Genomic DNA, 17,825 nt, shown 5'->3' with positions numbered 1-17,825 from the left:
GAAATTATCAAAAATACTTGCCGTTAGAAAAATTGTCTTAATTCTTGTTAACCCCTGACCTCTTATAAATTGGTAGGCTCAAGAAGCATGCATTTTATCAGTGCTGTTTTTGATTGAGGGTCCTGGCCATTTACAATGTCTGTTTAAAATGTTCAAAGAGTCTGCAAAAGTACATACTACAAAATACTATCGTTTCAAGATTGGAGGTCACATTTTCACACCACACATGATTCATCTGTACATTTACAGAGGTTTAAAGCACACGAAATTGTGCAGATAACAGACCGAAGTCTAAACTTTTACATGCACTCAGTTGCATACATAGCAATGAGATACAATCAATTCTGAACAAATAACAACCAATAATCAGCTAAATTACTATGTACACATTAGGCAGGAAGCAATTAAACACTGCCTGATAGAATGTCAGTGAAATGACTTTTCCTATAAAACACCCCTACTCCCCCACCCCACACTTCTTTAAATTCTTTTTCCATCACAAACATTAAACTGATGCTGTGACCATATACGTGAGAATCCCCAAACGTCAACCTTGTCACGGGGCAAGAAGCAACACAGCAACTCAAAGTGACTGAACACAACAATTTGCCAGTCTTGTCTTTTATAAATCAGCTACTGGATGGTGGTTACTGTGAACGCATAGTCAGACTTTCATGTCATGGAATGAAGGAAGAGGAACAAAGAGTATTAACTAATACCTTCTTAACATTTACAACTAAGTTAAATACTGGCTTTGCTAAAATAAAGAATGTATATAACTGGAGAGAAAAGACCCTAGGATAATATTTAAAACAAACAACAACAACCTCCTACTTCCTTTATCCAAACAGAATATTGTCACAGGTCCACCTGTCTGACTATTGAAGCAAAACCAGCTGTCCTTTTGAATAACAATTTTACAAATTCATTAGTAATGGAAGAAATAATTTTAAAAAATGTATAACTACTGTGTGCAGATGTGGTGGAAAAACCAGAGACCCGAAATATGGCAAAATCAGTGCTTCATAAACAGTCAATAGATTTTTCTAAAAATAGTTTTTGCTAATGGCAAAGTTCAACACCTCAGAAAAACTCTGAATTAAGATCTTAGAATAAGTTTCCAAGCTGTACAACATAGTTTCAAATACACTACCCTTGTTGTTTGTAAGGCAGCATTGAAGTTTAGCTTAACAGTCATAAGCCATGTGTTTGAACATCTTATGAAAGGTGACCAGCAAAGAAACAGGTTTTTTCCTTATTCACCCTACTACCTGTGAAGAGGTATCATTGCTTTCCAAATAGCTCCTTTACAAATTTCCTTAAAGGTAAAAAAAGAAAAAAAGTTCATATTTGCTTAATTGAATCATCTTGAAAAATATTTAGACTTTATAAAGTGACAATGTAGCACTTTCAATTCGCTAAGAGTGCTCTCTTGTTAATCTATAACTACCCTCTCTAATTCGTATGTTATAGTTCAATAAGCAATATTAAGAGATGCAAGTTCTCTGCTGTAGCTCTGCTACATGCAAAGTTGAGAGAGCCATAGAATAATGGCATCATCTTTCCAACAAGTATCAATTTTAAAGAGCCAGTGAATTCTGTGTGCTGTTGACATAACTAGGGGACTGAAATGCACTGCAGACCCCTTAACAGCTTGAGTTGACAGTTCTCCAAGAGAAAGGGAGTACATCTTGGTTGGAGCGTGATGAACAAAAGAGGGCCAAGGAGTTGAGGTTTTCTGGTGTGCCTACTTGTCTAAAATTGTTGTCTTCGAGGGAAGAACTCAGCATTCATCAGGGTGCACGTTCGTGTGGCAGGATAACAATGAATGAGAGGCCAGTCCTCTTTCCCACTTGTCTGGCATGATCTCCTGGCAAGGATGGGGTAGGTGTTTGCCAGGTGGCTCCCGGACAAGGTCTTTTTAGGGGAGCACAACCAGGCTTCAGTCAGTGCTTTTCATAAAGTGCTTTGGGATCCTTCAGGAATGGGGGTTGGAGGAATATTATTACTAACTGGATTCAACTTTCAAATCAAATGCAACCATTTTCTCCAGTGTAATTATTGCTTTGAACATTAGTGAATGTTCTTAAAATGGAATGGTCCTTATCTTAAGTAACCACTTCTTAAAATACCCACTCCCTAGAGTGAATGTTTTTGATGACTGTCTCCCGAGTACCCTTGCGAAGGAAGAGGATGTGATAGCCTTGTAAATAGTTGCCGAGCATGTACATTGATGAATTGCATTTTCCAGGCTATCCTCTTTTATGAATAGATAGCAAGAGTGAAATCAAAGATGCCTAGCCCAACATGCACTGTGTTGGCCTGGCCGAGGCGACAGGCTCCTGCCTCTTCTAAGACATTGATAAGAAAATGTATGGTGATGACGGCTACACTCATAGCAGAATGTGAGCTCCTTGTGGCCTGGGAATCTGTTTCATACTTGATTCTTTTGTTCTCTGTGGGACTTGGAATAGAGACGGACATATGGGAGGACCTCAGTCAATGATATTTGAGGGTTTCACAAATGACGAGCTAATACAGGTGAGAATTAAGCATGTCAGAAACACGGTGGAAAAGAAGACCTGAAACAGGAAAGTTTCCTCCAGAGGCTCCCCAGTTGGACTTAAAAAGAATGAAAGACAAAAGTCCATCATATCCAAAACAAAACAAAACAAAGCCGATAAGACAAAGCAAAACAAACAAACAAAAAGTCCTCAGATTTTGTAAAGTTTCTATAATGAGAAGACTGGACAAATGAATAAAGGACTGTGATTTAGAGAAAACAATTCTCTCTCACAAGAATGTTTTAATTTAAACTACACTCACAAGAAGTTGCAAAGTGGAGGTATGGGTAGAGGGAAACTTCTTGAACAAATAGCGAATTATTGAGGATATAGCTTTCCTCAATTCCACCTTTCTATAGGAATATCGCTAGGAAAATGCATTTTCAAGTTGATTAAGTATGCCCACTGAAATCTAACGTTCATTATTCATTTCGTGGGCACGCATCTCTTTTCCTCATAGAAGGTGAAAAAATAACCCCATGTGCCTAATATAAATTAGTGGGTTTGAATTTAATGCCATTTTGCTTAATGAGTTATTATTTGGTCCAATGTGTCAAAACGTGCTGACCAAACGCAGGGTCAGAAGGATGGGTCAGTCTTTGCTTTTGCTGCCTGTCAAATGTCTTCCATCTAATTTAGTCACAGACTTCCTTCCTTGCCACCAGAAAGGTCATGATCAGGGAATCACTTGGTTTCTGAGTCCTTGACAATTTCAGCATCTCATCTCACAAACTCATTCAATATATATAACCTGTCTTATAATTAGAAGTAAGTAAGAAACTGAGTGGAGATGACTCTTATTTTCATTTTTAAATGGGAGTTGTATGGTAAGCAATTTCAAATGCATTTCTCCTGATTAGGTTTTAAATTAATTATAATTAATTAGCTTAGATAGCTAGTATATGAAATTTGTAATTTCTGGCAACAGAGAGCTCTGTGATATTGGAAATCTGTTAGGTAAAGGTTGAGAGAAGGATTTGAATTTGGAATTACCTGTAAACTAGGTAAGCAGCCTATAGAAAATCAAAAGTTGACTAGGTGTGTACCAATTCCCACTGGGACAGTCTGCTATAAAGGGAATGGTTGTGGATTCTGACCCAAACTCTGAGACTAAAACCAGCTCTGTGACCTTGAGTAAGTCACTTTATCTCTCTGGGCCTTAACTGCTTCATCTGTGAATGCAAGGACTTAGACTAATTTTAGGTTCTCTTCTAGACTAATTTTAGGTTCTCTTCTAGTTCTAACACTCCATACATATAGAATTCACTCAGAACAGAAGAAAATTGCATTTTAAAATCCTCCCAGGCATGGAAAAGGAGCTGCAGTGATTCTGATCAAGATTCTTCAGCCGGAGTGGGGGGTCGGGGCGGGGGGTCGGTTATTGAGTGTAAAATCTCTTAAAAAAATAAAGACTGAGCTCTGGGCTTTAGTTTTCTAATGACCATAGGCCATGGGCCAAATCTGTACCTTCCCACCAGGGTAATTATTTATGTTTAAATCAAATGTTTTAAAAATGGAAGGAATCGGAATAACATTGTGAACAGGGGACTTTGTGTGAACTCCCATGAGGAGGACTGGTAGAACTGTGAGGACAGAGGTAGGGCCATAAAGAGCAATATTTAACTAAAATGCCTGTGAAGCAGAAAAGGACCATTTAGAATATCAGTGAACTGAATGGGTCTTGGCTCCAGGAAAGGAGAGAAGGCTCATGCCTGTTCTGAATATGCAGTGGGATTGCTCTCTGATTTGGTTTCTCCTTTGTGAGAAAGCCAGGTGGGAGGCAGTGAGACCAAAGCAAGATTTTCAGGTGTCTTTGAGCATAGCCTTGGAACCACTGGCCAGGCCTTCTAAGGAAAGATTTTCCCTGAGCTCAATGGGCCAACTGATCCAGGGGCAAAACTGACTTTGGAAGGGTGGATTGAAAAGGGGAAGGCAGCAACCGAAGCTCTGGACGGTCTGTCCCATGACCTGTTACGTGGGGGAGAGTAGATGTGCCTGTGTCACTGAGAAAACTCCATCCCTGCCTGGCCACATCTGAAGGGCACTTTCTTGCTCAATTACAAATCTATCACCTAAGAATCTGCAGCAGATCCATTATCATTCACAGAGACACAGCCCCCACCATGGCTTTACTTATTTTAGGATTGGAAAGGAAACACAATTTTGCACATGTCTCTCTCCCTCCCCTTATCCTGTGTGTAATCCAGGCTTTCACTTAACTCAGCCATCTCCTTGCACCCTGGAATAATACACGAGCCATTTTCATGCTTGAATGGGAGCTGAGTGTACAGGAAGGGCTGCTTCCCGCCCTATTCTATCTTTGCAAGACAGAGCTAGAAGAGAAGCCTCCTCTACGTTTGTTTCTGGAGGTTTCCACACAGCACTAAGTGAAGAAAAGGCCTGTCCAAGGCCTACTTAACTAGATCAGTGCTGACCGATAAATTGGATTTGGTGAGCTGCTGAGAACGCTGCACTTTGGAACGACTTGGTTTAGCTGACGGGGAACCCAGGACAAGTCCACTGACCCTATTCCCTAGAGAGACAAACTGGGCTTCTTTCCCCAAACTCTTCTAAAGGTTTGGGATGGAGGGAAAAACAATGCTAATCTTATTTTCATCTATAGAATTCCTCCCTGTCAATCACAAATGCATGAAAGAGCCTAAGCTCAGGAGTCAGATTACATAGCCAGCTGCAGAATTGAGGGTGGCCCTTTGGGCTGTCCTACCTCTGCCACAGGTGCCACCAATAGGATGGCATGTTTGAACCGTTGTGTCCAGGACTCCATGTTGACACACAAGCTTTTCTATGCCCTTTATAGGCTGAACTGGGAATGACACTGGCAACTGTCGCCTCCACTCCAACTCTAAAAAAGAGGACCTTGAACCTGTAACCTTTGGGTTTTTAACATTCAAACCATTTAAAAATGGGTGGGGACATGGTGGGGTGGGGGCAGGCTGGGGGTAGGGTGATGGAAAATGCAGGGACGCACAGTGGAACTGTGGACAGCCAGTCGTGGGCCTCCCTAAAGCATGCTGCTGAGTATTTCCGACACAGGGGAGGGGGTCGGGCCCTCTGGGTTCATCTCCGGGCCCGTGAGGCTGGGCAGACCCGAGGGGCCTCCGGCGGGCGGGCTCAAGGATTCCCAAGGCTTGGCGTCCATCAGGGCCGCGGGGTAGGGCTCCACGTAGATGCGGCGCACCGCAGGCCTGGGATCCTGGAGGCTGCCCTTCCGCTCCTCTGGGAGGCTGGCGGCGTGGGCCAGAGCCAGGCCCCGCGGCCCTTCTTGGGCAGGTGCCAGCCGCTCAGCTTCCCCGGGCTCCTGGCCCAGGCCGCAGGCCCGGGACAGCTGCTGCGTGTACACGCCCTCGGACAGCAACAGCGACTGCGTCTCGCTGTGCATGCGCAGCCAACGGTAGTGGCGGCTGAAGCCGCCATAGTGCGGGGACTTGGCCAGCTTCCGCTTTCCCAGGAAGCCCAGCGGCGGCCGCGCGCCCGGTACTACTTTGGCGTGGTTCTTGGGCGCGGGGCCTGTGAGGGTCAGGCTGTGCAGGAGCTCGGTGCACGAGTGGTCGGCCTCGGGCCCCGGGCCGCGGCCCTGGGCATCCTGGAGTGGCCCTGACAGAGGCTTCGTGTCGTGCACCTGCAGGACGTCGGGGGCGCTTCCGCTCAGGCCACTTCGGGCCTGCTGGGCGATGTCGTGCGATGACAGGTAGACCAGGTCCAGGTCTCGGGGGCTCAGGGCGTCACTGGAGTCGTAGTCGCTGTCAGTGGGGAGGAAGACTTCGGAGCAGCCTTCTTCGTCAGAGCAGGGCTGTGAATCTGCAAAGCCAGAGACTGCTGTTAGAGATAAGAGAAACTCCTAGCCAGGGCTCAAGGAGGGTCCTGTGGTTGAGGCCCTCCCCCATCCCTCTTCCGTGCCTAGAAGGGCTTGCGCTTCGTTTAGTGGTCTGCTCTCATTTCTTGACATTTTAATAATTTTTGAACAAGGGGCCACACTTTTTCATTTGGCGTAGGGCCCTGTAAGTTCTTAGCTAAAAGGGAAAGGAAGGAGAGGAACTCGGACAGGACCAACCACCCTTTGCAGCAGCAGAGGGGAATGTGCCCTCCTTCCCCACATCTAATTTTACTGTTCACTGGGCTTGTGGAGAGAGGATGAAACAGGAACAAAGCTGGATGTCATTCATTTATTTGTTCCCTAGTTTTATTTCAGAGATGATTTTTACATTTGATAAAGTAGCAGGAACTTAAAAGGGGGAAGGAAGGAGAGGAGGCGTTATGGTGGTGGAAGTCAGGGAAACCTGGTTTCAAATCCTAGTTGTCCTCCAGATTGCTCTGTGATCTTGGGAAAGTTACTTAACTTCTCTGAGCTTCAGTTTTTTTATCTGCAAAATGGGGATGACAGTAGAACTTCTTACTTAGGGTGACTGTAAAAAAGAAATAAATGGTTTATATGTATAAATACTTACCACGTTGTCAGGTGTTTAAAACGAAAAAAAATTAAGGCCAAAGAAAAAAACAAAACATAAGTAAAATCAGAGGTGAAAATCAGCCTCAAAGGGCATACGACACCAATCATACTGAGCCACAAGTTAGTTCTGTAGATGTTTGTCATTTAATGCACTAGTTGTTTATATCTTTTTCCCAATCAGGTTGTACATTTCTGTAGGGCAAAGACTGCCTTACAATCCTTTGAATTTCCCACAGAACTCAGTCCATAATAGGTACTTGGTAAATATATGCTCATTTTGAAAACATGAAAGTCCTCTTAAAAAGAACAAGAAATCTCTAAATTTGAGGCAATTCCATTCAAAAATCTCCACAGAATTTTCTTTTTTCTTTTTTAGTATTTATTTGGTTGCACAGGGTCTTAGTTGTGGCAGGTGGGCTCCTTAGTTGTGGCTTGCAAACTCTTAGTTGCGGCATACATGTGGGATCTAGTTACCTGACTAGGAATCGAACCCAGGCCTCCTGCATTGGGAACACGGAGTGTTATCTACTGTGCCACCAGGGAAGTCCCCACCATAGGGTTTTTAAATGGAATTTAGAAAATTGATTTTAAAATTTATCTGGAAAAGAAAATTTGTGAGAATAGCTAACTTTTTTTGAGGTACAGTAGGGAGGAGCCTGATTTATGAGGTATCAAAACATATTATAGAGCTTTGGTAATTAAAACTTTGTAGTATTGGTGTACAGATGGACAGATGGATCCGTAGAACAGAAATATAAAGTCCAGGAACAGTCTTAATTCAGTGTGATAATTGAACATGTGGTAAAGATAGCATTTCAAAGTAGGGGAGTGAATAGATTAGTCAGTATGTAGTGTTGGGACAATTGGTTATCCCTTTAGTAAATTATTAGAGAAAGTCCTGCCTCATCTCAAATATAAAAATAAATTCCATGTAGTTTAAATATAACAAGCAAACTGTACAAGTATTAGAAGACAGTATGTTTGTAATTTTGGGTAGGAAGGTCTTTCTAAGCAAGGCAAAACCCCAGAAGTCAGAAAAGAAGTGACTGATAAATTTGACTACATTAAAGTTTAATACTTTGTAAAAACAAATGATCACATAAACAAAGTAAAAAGGTAAGTGGTCGATTGGAAGAAAATAGTAATAACATGTATAACAAAAGATTAATATACAGGATGTATATAGATCTCCTGTAAATCAGTAAGAAGACAATCTGAACAGGTAGAAGATAACCAACAATTCAAAGAATAATTAATACAAATGGCCAATAAGCATAATAAAGATATTCAACCTAGGTAGACTATAATTACTAATTAGGTAGTAATTTGGGAAATGCAAGTTGAAGCAAAAACAAGGCATTTTCTTGCCCATCAGATCTGCTGAAGATAAAAATGATAATCTCTTGTATTGGTGATGTGTGGGAAATCAGGAACCCTCATATAATGGTGGTGGGAATAGAAACTGGTCTGGCTCTTTGGATAACAGCTTGGTAGAATACATTAAAAATGTGCATATCATTTGTCCCAGCAAGTCCTTTTTCAGATATCTATGTTTGAGAAATTGTCCCTATGTGTACATGGAGGCATTTACAAATTGTTCACTGTAACATGATTTATAAAACTAGAAATAATCTTGTGGCTGAGACTACTGTGAAAGGAAGACTTAGAGACACAGAAGCATTAAGAAAAGAAAAATAGTTTAAGAAAAGAAAAATACTTTACTTGGCAAAGTTCTGCAAGGGAGTCCAAATTCAGTGCTGGCTTGCTGATGAAAAAATACAACAGGTATTTAGAGTAAAAACCCACAGTGTTACAAGGTTATAGTTAGTCGTGCATGGTGGAAAATCAGTATGATTATCGTAAGAATACTGTAAACTTAAGGGAAAAAAATTTTGTTAGGGAGTTAGTAATTTACACAAATGGGATTAAGGTTTCTTCTATTTTAGGGACTAGAACCAGATGTAATATATATATTTTTTGCTTGTTTGTTTATATCAGGGTCAGGGTATGAAGTGTTTCTTTTCCTCTTTTCTTTTTCCTGACTGTAGAAGATGACGTTTCTTACTCATTGGCAGGGAAAGATTTCAGTTTTGTTCTCTTGCTGCTGGCTTCTACCCAACATCCATTATCCTTTTTTAGTTACAAAATCTTAAATTTTGTATGAGACAGCAGTGCATTCATGTAAAAGACCACGTTTTTTTCAGCTTCCTTTGCAGCTAGGCATGGTCACATAACTAAATGCTGGCCAGTGAGATAGAACTGAAAGTATGGTATGAAACTTTTGGAAGGCTGCATTAGGGGAGCTGGCTTAGCTGGGAGATAGGCCATTTTGTTTTTCCTCTTTCCTTCCAATTGCCTGTAACAAGATGTGTTGGCTGGGCTCACAAGGCAACCTCGGAAAAGGAAGCCATGTGCTAGGATGGTGGAGCTGAAAAAGGGGGCATGGTATCTGAAGACGATGGAGTCCACATACTGTTGCTGAATTGTCTACCTCTGGGCTTCTTTCACATAAGAGCGAAATAAAATATCTTGTGTTAATGACACCCTTATTTAGGTTTTCTGTAACAAGGGTCCAGACTTAATCCTAACTGATAACAAGCCTAAGTGTTTATTATTAGGAGAATGGTTTAAAAATTTGGGCACATCCATACTATGGAATGTTATCCAGCAGCTACAAAGAATGAGATCAACCCTTATGTGGTTCTTTAAATAATGGCTATCAAAAAGGACTCCCTTTTTATTTTGGGGGTTTCTACTCATCTGTTCAAGGGTCTCCTCAAACAAAGCCTTCTTTAGGAAGCAGCCCCCAACTGTCCCAGAAAGGATTGCCCACTTGTCTGCACTGCTGAAGTAGTTTTTCCTTCAATTATCCTTTGGCACTTACTTAGCCTGTATAGACTTGTATTATTAGTTATCTTTTTAAATGCAAATATAACATCCTGGTTTCCTGGTTGGACCAGAGCCCTCTTAGGGCAAAGATATTTAATTCATCCATTTATTCAACAATGAAGATTTTGTTTTGCTTCAGCTGCTGCTCTAACAGAAACACTGTGTTTGCTGGCTGACTGAATATAAAATTAATAACAAAGGATCTGCTTCAGGGATTTTACTGTTTTAATGGAGGCAGGGGCATATATGCATCTATGAGACTGTGGAAGAACATACCTTTTATAAAAGAAGTTTAGCAAATAAGATGCAGGTTTATAGGAAGGAGATCACATTTTATTGGGACAGGATTGATAAAGTACTCCATCATCTCTATTTTTTCTCTCCATTCATTCATCTCTATTTCTATCTATTTAATTTATTTCTTCACTTTCAAAAAGTGTTTTGAGGCAGCTTTTAATAATAAATATGCAAATGTTGATGAGAGGCTTAGAAACCAGAGAGGAAAATGAAACAATACAGGTAGTTCTGTTTGACTATAATATGGGAACAGGAATGGAATTTTGGGAAAATGAGGCTACAAAAGTAAGATGCCAGCAGTTTCACTCTTGGGAATTATCCTAGAAAAATAAAGTATATTTTCATGCAGGAACTTGTATATGAATGTTCATAGCAGTTTTATTGGTATTAGCTTCAAACTGGAAACTACCCAAATATCCTTCAGTGGGTGCATGATACATCCATACAGTGGAATAATACTCATCAGTACAAATAAAGAATTCCATTTATGTGACATTCATGAAATAATTATAGAGATGAAGTACAGATTTGTACTAGCCAGGGGCAAGGATGTGGGGAGGGGTGGTGGGTAAGGCTATAAAGGGGTAACAGAGGAAGTTTGGTGGTGACGGTACAATTGAGTATCTTGACTATGGTGGTGATTACCCAAGGCTGCACATGTGACAAATTACGCAGAGCCTGACAAATTACATACAAGCGAGCCTGCATGCTTATGTGCATGTGCACACACACACATACATACACACATGCACAAGTGTATGTATAACTGGTGAAATCTGGAGAAACTGTGCATTATACCAGGTTCTTGGTTTTGATATTGTATTGATATAAGAACCGTGTAAGATGTGAACACTGGGGAGAGGCTGGGGGAAGAGAACATGGGAATTCCTGTACATTTCTTTGCAACCTGCTGTTCTTATAATTATTTTAAATAAATGGTTAAAAGAGGTTATTTAATTTTTTTAAAAGGTAGGGTGGAGCCAGAGGAGAGCAGTGAATGCCTAGATAAGGAGTTTGTACCTAATTTTGTCACCAGTGGGTAATTATCAGAGAATTTTGAAGAAGTAATTGACAAGATGAGAGCTGTGATTTAGGATAATTATGTAGCAGGTAGGATGTAAGAAGAACTGGATCAGGAGGAAAGAGCAGGGAGGCCAGCTGGGAGGCTGTTGTCCAAGCTATGTTTCCTTTAAATATTTACATTTTTTAGGTTGTGGGGCTGAGCAAGAGTGGTGGTTACGTGGAAGAAAAGAGAAGTCCAGGAAGGTCATTCATTCAAAGATGTTTACTGAGCACCTATTTTGTGATAGACAGACATGGTCTCTGCTTTCAGGCAGCTCACAGAGGGAGGATTAGACAATAAGAATATACATAAGATTAACTTCAAAGAGTGTAAAGTTCTATGAATAAAATGAAACTGGACTTCAGCTAGAGAGTGACTTGGGAGGGAGGTTCTTTTAATAAGGTAGCCAGGGGAGGAGTCTCTGGAGTCTAGATGAGACCTCAGTGATCAGAAGGAACCAGCTATGTGAACATTTTAGAGAGCAGTCTTCCAGACAACTTGGAGAAAGAAGTGCAAAGGCCCTGAAATGACTAATAGGTTTCAGGCCTTGGTGCCTGGGAGATAGGAGTAGCATTAAACCAGAGGAGTTTAATTGCAGCAGGGTTGGGCAGTGGAAGAGATGGTAAATTTAATTTGGGACAGGTTGAACTTAAGCAATTGGCCAGAGCATCCTGGAGGGATGGAATGGGAATGTGGTAGGGTAGCAAAGTTGAGGGAAGATGTTTGTGGGTAGAGAAGAAGGAACTGTTGGAAAGGGAACTGTTGAAGATATGAGTAGTACGTTGATGGAAATAACAAGGCGGGGTGATCACTAGGGAGCACAAGTGCTGTCATTGGTCCTTAGTGAAAAAGATGTAAGGACTCCTGGTTAGGGAAGAAGACAGACATAGCTTTTCAAGTTAAAAGGAGAGAACTGGATAAAGGCTTGGGCTGAATGACTTTGAAATTCTTAAAACAAATTTTAGACAGTACTTTTCCCTATCTTTAGTGGGAAAAATTGGGAACTGCAAGTAATCGGGTGTCAGAACTGTTGGCTGTTTTTGATGATGGCAGTGGTAGGTGCCACAGGGGTCATAAAAAAGAGAGGTTAACTGAAGATTTGAAACTGGGCTGGAAATAAGATCCATGCAATTAATTGAAAATTGACTTTAGTTGAACTTTCTTCTCTAGCTGATCACTGTTGTCTATTCAGCTATCCATATGTACTATTCATTTGCATCCACAATAGTAATAACAATACTCGCTATTTACTTAGTACGTACTGTGGGCCAGCCATCATGCTAAGTGCTCTAGGTGCTTTATCTTACTTAATTTTTACACCAGTTCCCATTCTGCAGATAAGAATACTGAAGTCTAGGCTTATTAAAATTTCCAATTCGTATAAGCTGATAAGTGGCAGAATAGGAACCTACACGCAGATTTGACTCACTCCAAAGACCTGCTCTACTGCCATTTACCTTAGAATTCCCATGGCTTTCTGTGGAAGCTTTCTGAGGGCTGGGACCTGGTTCATCTGATTCACTTTGCACGGCGCCCACACATAGCTGTATTAAGCTCTTAGTAAGAGAAACACGTTAGGTCTTGTATTAGTTTCCTGTGGCTATTGTAACAAATTACCACACACTCATGGCTTAAAACAACAGAAATTTATTCTCTCACAGCTTTGGAAGCCGAGAAAGTCTGAAATTAAGGTGTCAGCAGGGTTGCACTCCCTCTGGAGGCTCTAGGGGAGAATACTTTCTTGCGTCTTACAGCTTCTGGTGGCTGTTGGCATTCCTTGGGCTGCATCACTCCAATCTCGGCTTCTGTCTTCACATGCACTCTCATCTGTGTCTTATAAGGACACTTGTCGTTGGATTTAGGGCTCACCTGGGTAATCCAGGATGATCTTATTTCAGGACCTGAATCACATCTGTGAAGACTCTTTTTCCACATAAGGTCACATTTGCAGGTTCTGAGGGTTAGGACATGAACGTGTCTTTTTAGTGGCCACCATTTAACCCACTAGAAGTCTGATAGTAAAAATGATATGTCTAGAAGCAACTGCTGAGGAGTTTGTGTCACTTTTTTCCTCTCTCCAGCCCATATCAGATCAAATGCTCTATAAGAACGGTTTGCACTTTGACCTCTCAGCGTACAAATAGTGAGCATTTGTTGGTTGTAGGGGCATAAGGAGTATATGAAGGTATGCTTTAAAGGGCTGACATTCTAATATTTCAGTGGAGCATCATATTTTAAGACTCAGTCTCTCAGGAAGAGCCTGTGCTGATTTCCCCAGGTGGAGTTAGTTGCTCAGTTCTTTTGGTTCATAAAGCATTTTATTTATATCTCTGTTACTGCATTTATCAAGGTTTATTATAAATTATTCACTTGTATTTTTATCTCCCTCATTAACTGTGAACTCTAGAGGGCATGCACTATGTCTTGTTCATCTCTGCTTAGTAAATGTTGAAGAAGCCAGTCAGTGAAGGAATGGGCTAAGGAAGGAGTCAAGCAAAGGGACATGCAAATCCTCTGTTTCCCAGATCATCTGATCTGAGCATGGACATATGAACAGACCATGAGGACTAGAGTGTGAATTAATCATCACTGTATTATTAGCCTCTTGTACGGTATCTGGTACATACAAGGCTCTCAGTAAAGAATGCTGGGTTGAACTGAAACGGAAACGAATATTGAAATCTGAGCGCTTACAGAGCAAAGAGATTTGATTGCCTCTTAAAAGCAATACTGAAAGCAGCCTGAAAAGATCTAATTTACTTCATCTGCCATAGAAATGTCTGAAAACAATCACCTAAATCATTTTGCTTTATTTTATTTTTTTCATTTTGCTTTATATTTGGTGGTACTTGACTTGAGTCAGCCCAGTTGTATCAGGAAGAACAATTATCTTAAAACTAGACAAACCTGGGCTGAAGTCCTGTCTTGTTCCTTACTGTGTATATGATCTTGAGCACATCACTTAGCCCCTCTGAACTTAGCCCCTTCATCTGTAGCATGTAGGTAATTATGTTACCTGTCTTCCATTGGTGCAATGAGAATTAAATTTGTTAAAAATACTTTAAGTGCCTTACAAACAGAAGGTGTTAATATTATTGAAATCCTTTCCACTTTTATTTTTTTATTAAACAAATTTGTTTTTATTCATTTATTTATTTATTTATTGGCTGCATTGGGTCTTCGTTGCTGTGGGCTTTCTCTAGTTGCGGCGAGTGGGGGCTATGCTTTGTTGCTTTGTTGCGGTGGCTTCTCTTGTTGCGGAGCATGGGCTCTAGGCGCGTGGGCTTCAGTAGTTGTGGCACGGGGGCTCTAGAGTGCAGGCTCAGTAGTTGTGGCGCATGGGCTTAGTTGCTCCACGGCATGCGGGATCTTCCCGGACCAGGGCTCGAACCTGTGTCCTCTGCATTGGCAGGTGGATTCTTAACCACTGCACCACTCTTTCCACTTTTAAATAGAGAATAACTAGAAAGCATATCAAGAGGTGACTCATTAAAGTACAAACCAGTAATCAGAAAAACTTCAAGATTTTGCTGTGAGAATGGTGTTGGTAATAAAGGAGAACAGTAATCTCTTGAAGGGTGTCTTGTGTTAGTCCAGTACTGTATTTCTCATCCTAGATTTAGCACTGAATTTGTAAATGATGTGAATTCTTTACTGTAGCTCCCAGGAGCAAGGGAGATAGGAGATAAATCAAGAGAAGAGCTAGTTATAACTGTAGTAACCCAGGAAAGAGATGAAAAAGGGCTTGAGTATGGAGTGGTAAATATTATCTTGTAGGTTCAAAGACCTACACTTTGGAAACACTGCTCTAGTGGGAATCTAAATATTTGACTTTCATGGTGGTTGTATTATTTGTTATAGGACTTAGTGGAACCGATTGCTTAGAGTGGGATACCCCTCCCAGAACAAGCTGGGAAAATCTCCAGGATGCCAGCCAGGGCACTGAGGAGAGTTTCCAGGGATTTAGGCCACTGCCACTCCCTCCCTTCCTGGAAAAGAATGCAAAGTGCAGCTTCCGCCCCCAGATCCAGGCCATATGCTCCATTAAGCATTGTAGGCGCCTTGCCCAGTTGTTATTTTAACAAACCTGGTTGTGCTCCTCAATTTCCCTTAGAGGGCCCACTGGGCAGGCCAGCACTGGTAGAACCTTGCATTTCCCCTCTGGTTGACCCAAGAGCTGTTTGATGGAAGTTCTGCCCATAGTATTAGGGCTGGCTTAGGAAGCTTGGCTTTCTTGCCATTGTAATGGGTGTTGCAACTCCTGGTCTCTGTGGATCAGGCCAACAACAGCAGAGTAGAATTGATGTGGATTTTGAGGGCTTTATGGGGAGATGACATTGCAGGAGAGAATAATTGATTTAAAGCCATTGCTTTTCTCTTAAAGGCAGGGGGCATGGCAGGATGGAAAGAAAGGAATAATAAGAAGTATTTGCCCTAAAAATCTATCTTCACATTTTTAATATGTCACTGTCCAAATTGCTACTTTTTGTGTGTGTGCTTCATTGAATCTGTTTCTACTGTGTTTGAGTAGAATTTAAGTAATTTAGATATAAAGAATTTTAATAAACCTCTCATCAGGCCTTGGGTAGAACCTCAGGGGCTTGTTCACCTTCTAATTTTCCATCTTCAGATTCCTGCTGATATTTTTTTTCTTTGATCTGTTTAGTTTATGCCATAGTGTTCTTAATCTTAACATCATCTGGGAAAAGCTTACCGGAAGATTTACATTTGGAAGATCAGGATAATCTTCACATGCATCTGAAGGAAACAATGCCCCCCTCCCCCCGGTTGCCTCACCCATGTGTCACTAGGAGAAATAGCGGTGTTGGAAAAAAAAAAAAATTGCTGCTGCCTGTGACTACTATACCCACAGAAAAGGAGTGGGAGAGAAAATACCCATGTGATGGACCAATCATTCCACCCCTGCCTTGCGCTGGCTTTTCTAGGAGCCAACTTTCCTCCTTGGGTCCTTGGGAGATGCTTAATTTTAATTGACTCAGAGGAGTTCTACTTTGTGTTTGAAAACCACACAGAAATGGGAAGTAAGTTAAAGAGTTCCATTGCCCTCCCACCCTGTTTGTCCAACCACATACACACACAAACAAATCCAAGGTACCCAACAGCCTTAGAACAGAATCTTGGGCTGGTACCAGAGTCTAGGCTTGTGATAGGCTTTGTATTTCCAGCAGGCTTCTCAGAAGTTAAGAGACCCCTACTCACACAGAATGGAATTGTGTTGCAGACTTTGCCCTGTGAGCAACCAATGGGGATATACTTCTAAATTGGCTTTTTCCCTCTTCATAAATGGTTTCCAAACAATTAAAAATAGTCATACTAGTGGAGAGGACAGAGTATGCAGGAGCAGACTTCATTGCTCTGAAGTGCTTTTGCTTTTGTGAGGGGATGCAGTGCTAAATGTTTCTCCCAGTTATCAACAGTTTCCCTGTCACTGGGTTCCATTTTTCATTTGCTGCCCTCCACGTCTTTGTGTTTCACAGCCCATGGAATCTTGGCTTCAGAGAAATAAATGGACCCAAGAGAGAGTTATATTTTAAGAAACAGAATGATGATTGCTCACATTTTAAGTTAATAATAAAATCCGAGTGTAATTGGCCAGATCTTCCCAGCAGGGAGTGTGTGTAACCCGTCATCTGGCCAACGTGAGAATTTGGCACTTATGTGGCACAGGAGAGGCCACCCTCGTACAGCCAGGGGGGACCCACTTAGGACCCTGTGGCCAAGAGAAGATTAAACACTGGGAAAGTTCTGTGAGTAGAGAGGGCAGACAAGGGCTGTGAAGTGGAAGCAGAGTTGAAGAGTTGTTTGTAGAATTATGTGAATTGGGGAACAACAGAGGGTATATCTATCCTGCCTTTAAAAAATGCCCTTTCGAGCCTATACCTCGCCAGCTACTGCCCTCCCTCCTCCTCCTCTTTCACAGCCAAGATTTTGAAGAGTGTATCCTTGCTGATCCCATTTACTCCCCGATCGACTTCTATTCGGTTTCTATCTCCTTTCCTTCATAAACTGCTGTCATCAAGGTTACTGACGACTTCCTTGTCGAAAACAAAAAAACAAAACAAAAAAATAGAAGCTTTTCAGTTTTATTTAACCTTTTACCATCATTTGATATGTTTTAATTTCTGTGACACTACTCTCTTGATTTTATCTTCTTCCTCTGGTTGTTACTTCTTAGTTTAAGAAGTCTCGCTGTTCTGTTCCACAGGGATCCTTCCATAGTCTCCTCTCTTCCTCTACCTGCTCTCTTTAGGAAATATCAAGCATTTTCATAGCTTCATCATTCGTATGTCAACAATTATTAAATCTATATTATTAGTCCAGTTCTCTTTTCTGAGCTTCAGACCCCATACATCTTGTTTTTTTTTTTGAATGTTTCTTTTTGCATGGGATGTCCCAAAGCTAACCTAAATTCAACATGCCCATTCGCTCAAGCTTGTTTCTTCTCCTGCCTAACCTGTTTTTGGTAAATAGTATCATAATGTCCTGAGGCACTGTCTCCTCTGTTAATAAGCTTCCTAATTGA

General features: G+C 41.3%; 1 protein-coding gene across 1 annotated transcript in view; it reads right to left on the bottom strand.

Moving 5' to 3' along the window:
• Positions 1-5,586: 5,586 nt before the first annotated feature.
• ANKFN1 (ankyrin repeat and fibronectin type III domain containing 1) overlaps positions 5,587-17,825 on the bottom strand; it is a 138,572-nt gene continuing 126,333 nt past the window's right edge. Inside the window, exon 17 of the mRNA XM_060134735.1 lies at positions 5,587-6,383. Coding sequence (XP_059990718.1) covers positions 5,587-6,383 — 797 coding nt within the window. The remainder of the gene's footprint in view (positions 6,384-17,825) is intronic.

Source organism: Lagenorhynchus albirostris, chromosome 20 (assembly GCF_949774975.1).
Source record: "Lagenorhynchus albirostris chromosome 20, mLagAlb1.1, whole genome shotgun sequence".
NCBI lineage: Eukaryota > Metazoa > Chordata > Mammalia > Artiodactyla > Delphinidae > Lagenorhynchus > Lagenorhynchus albirostris.
Note: the sequence above shows the minus strand (reverse complement) of the source record. Positions and strands in the feature narration are given on the sequence as shown.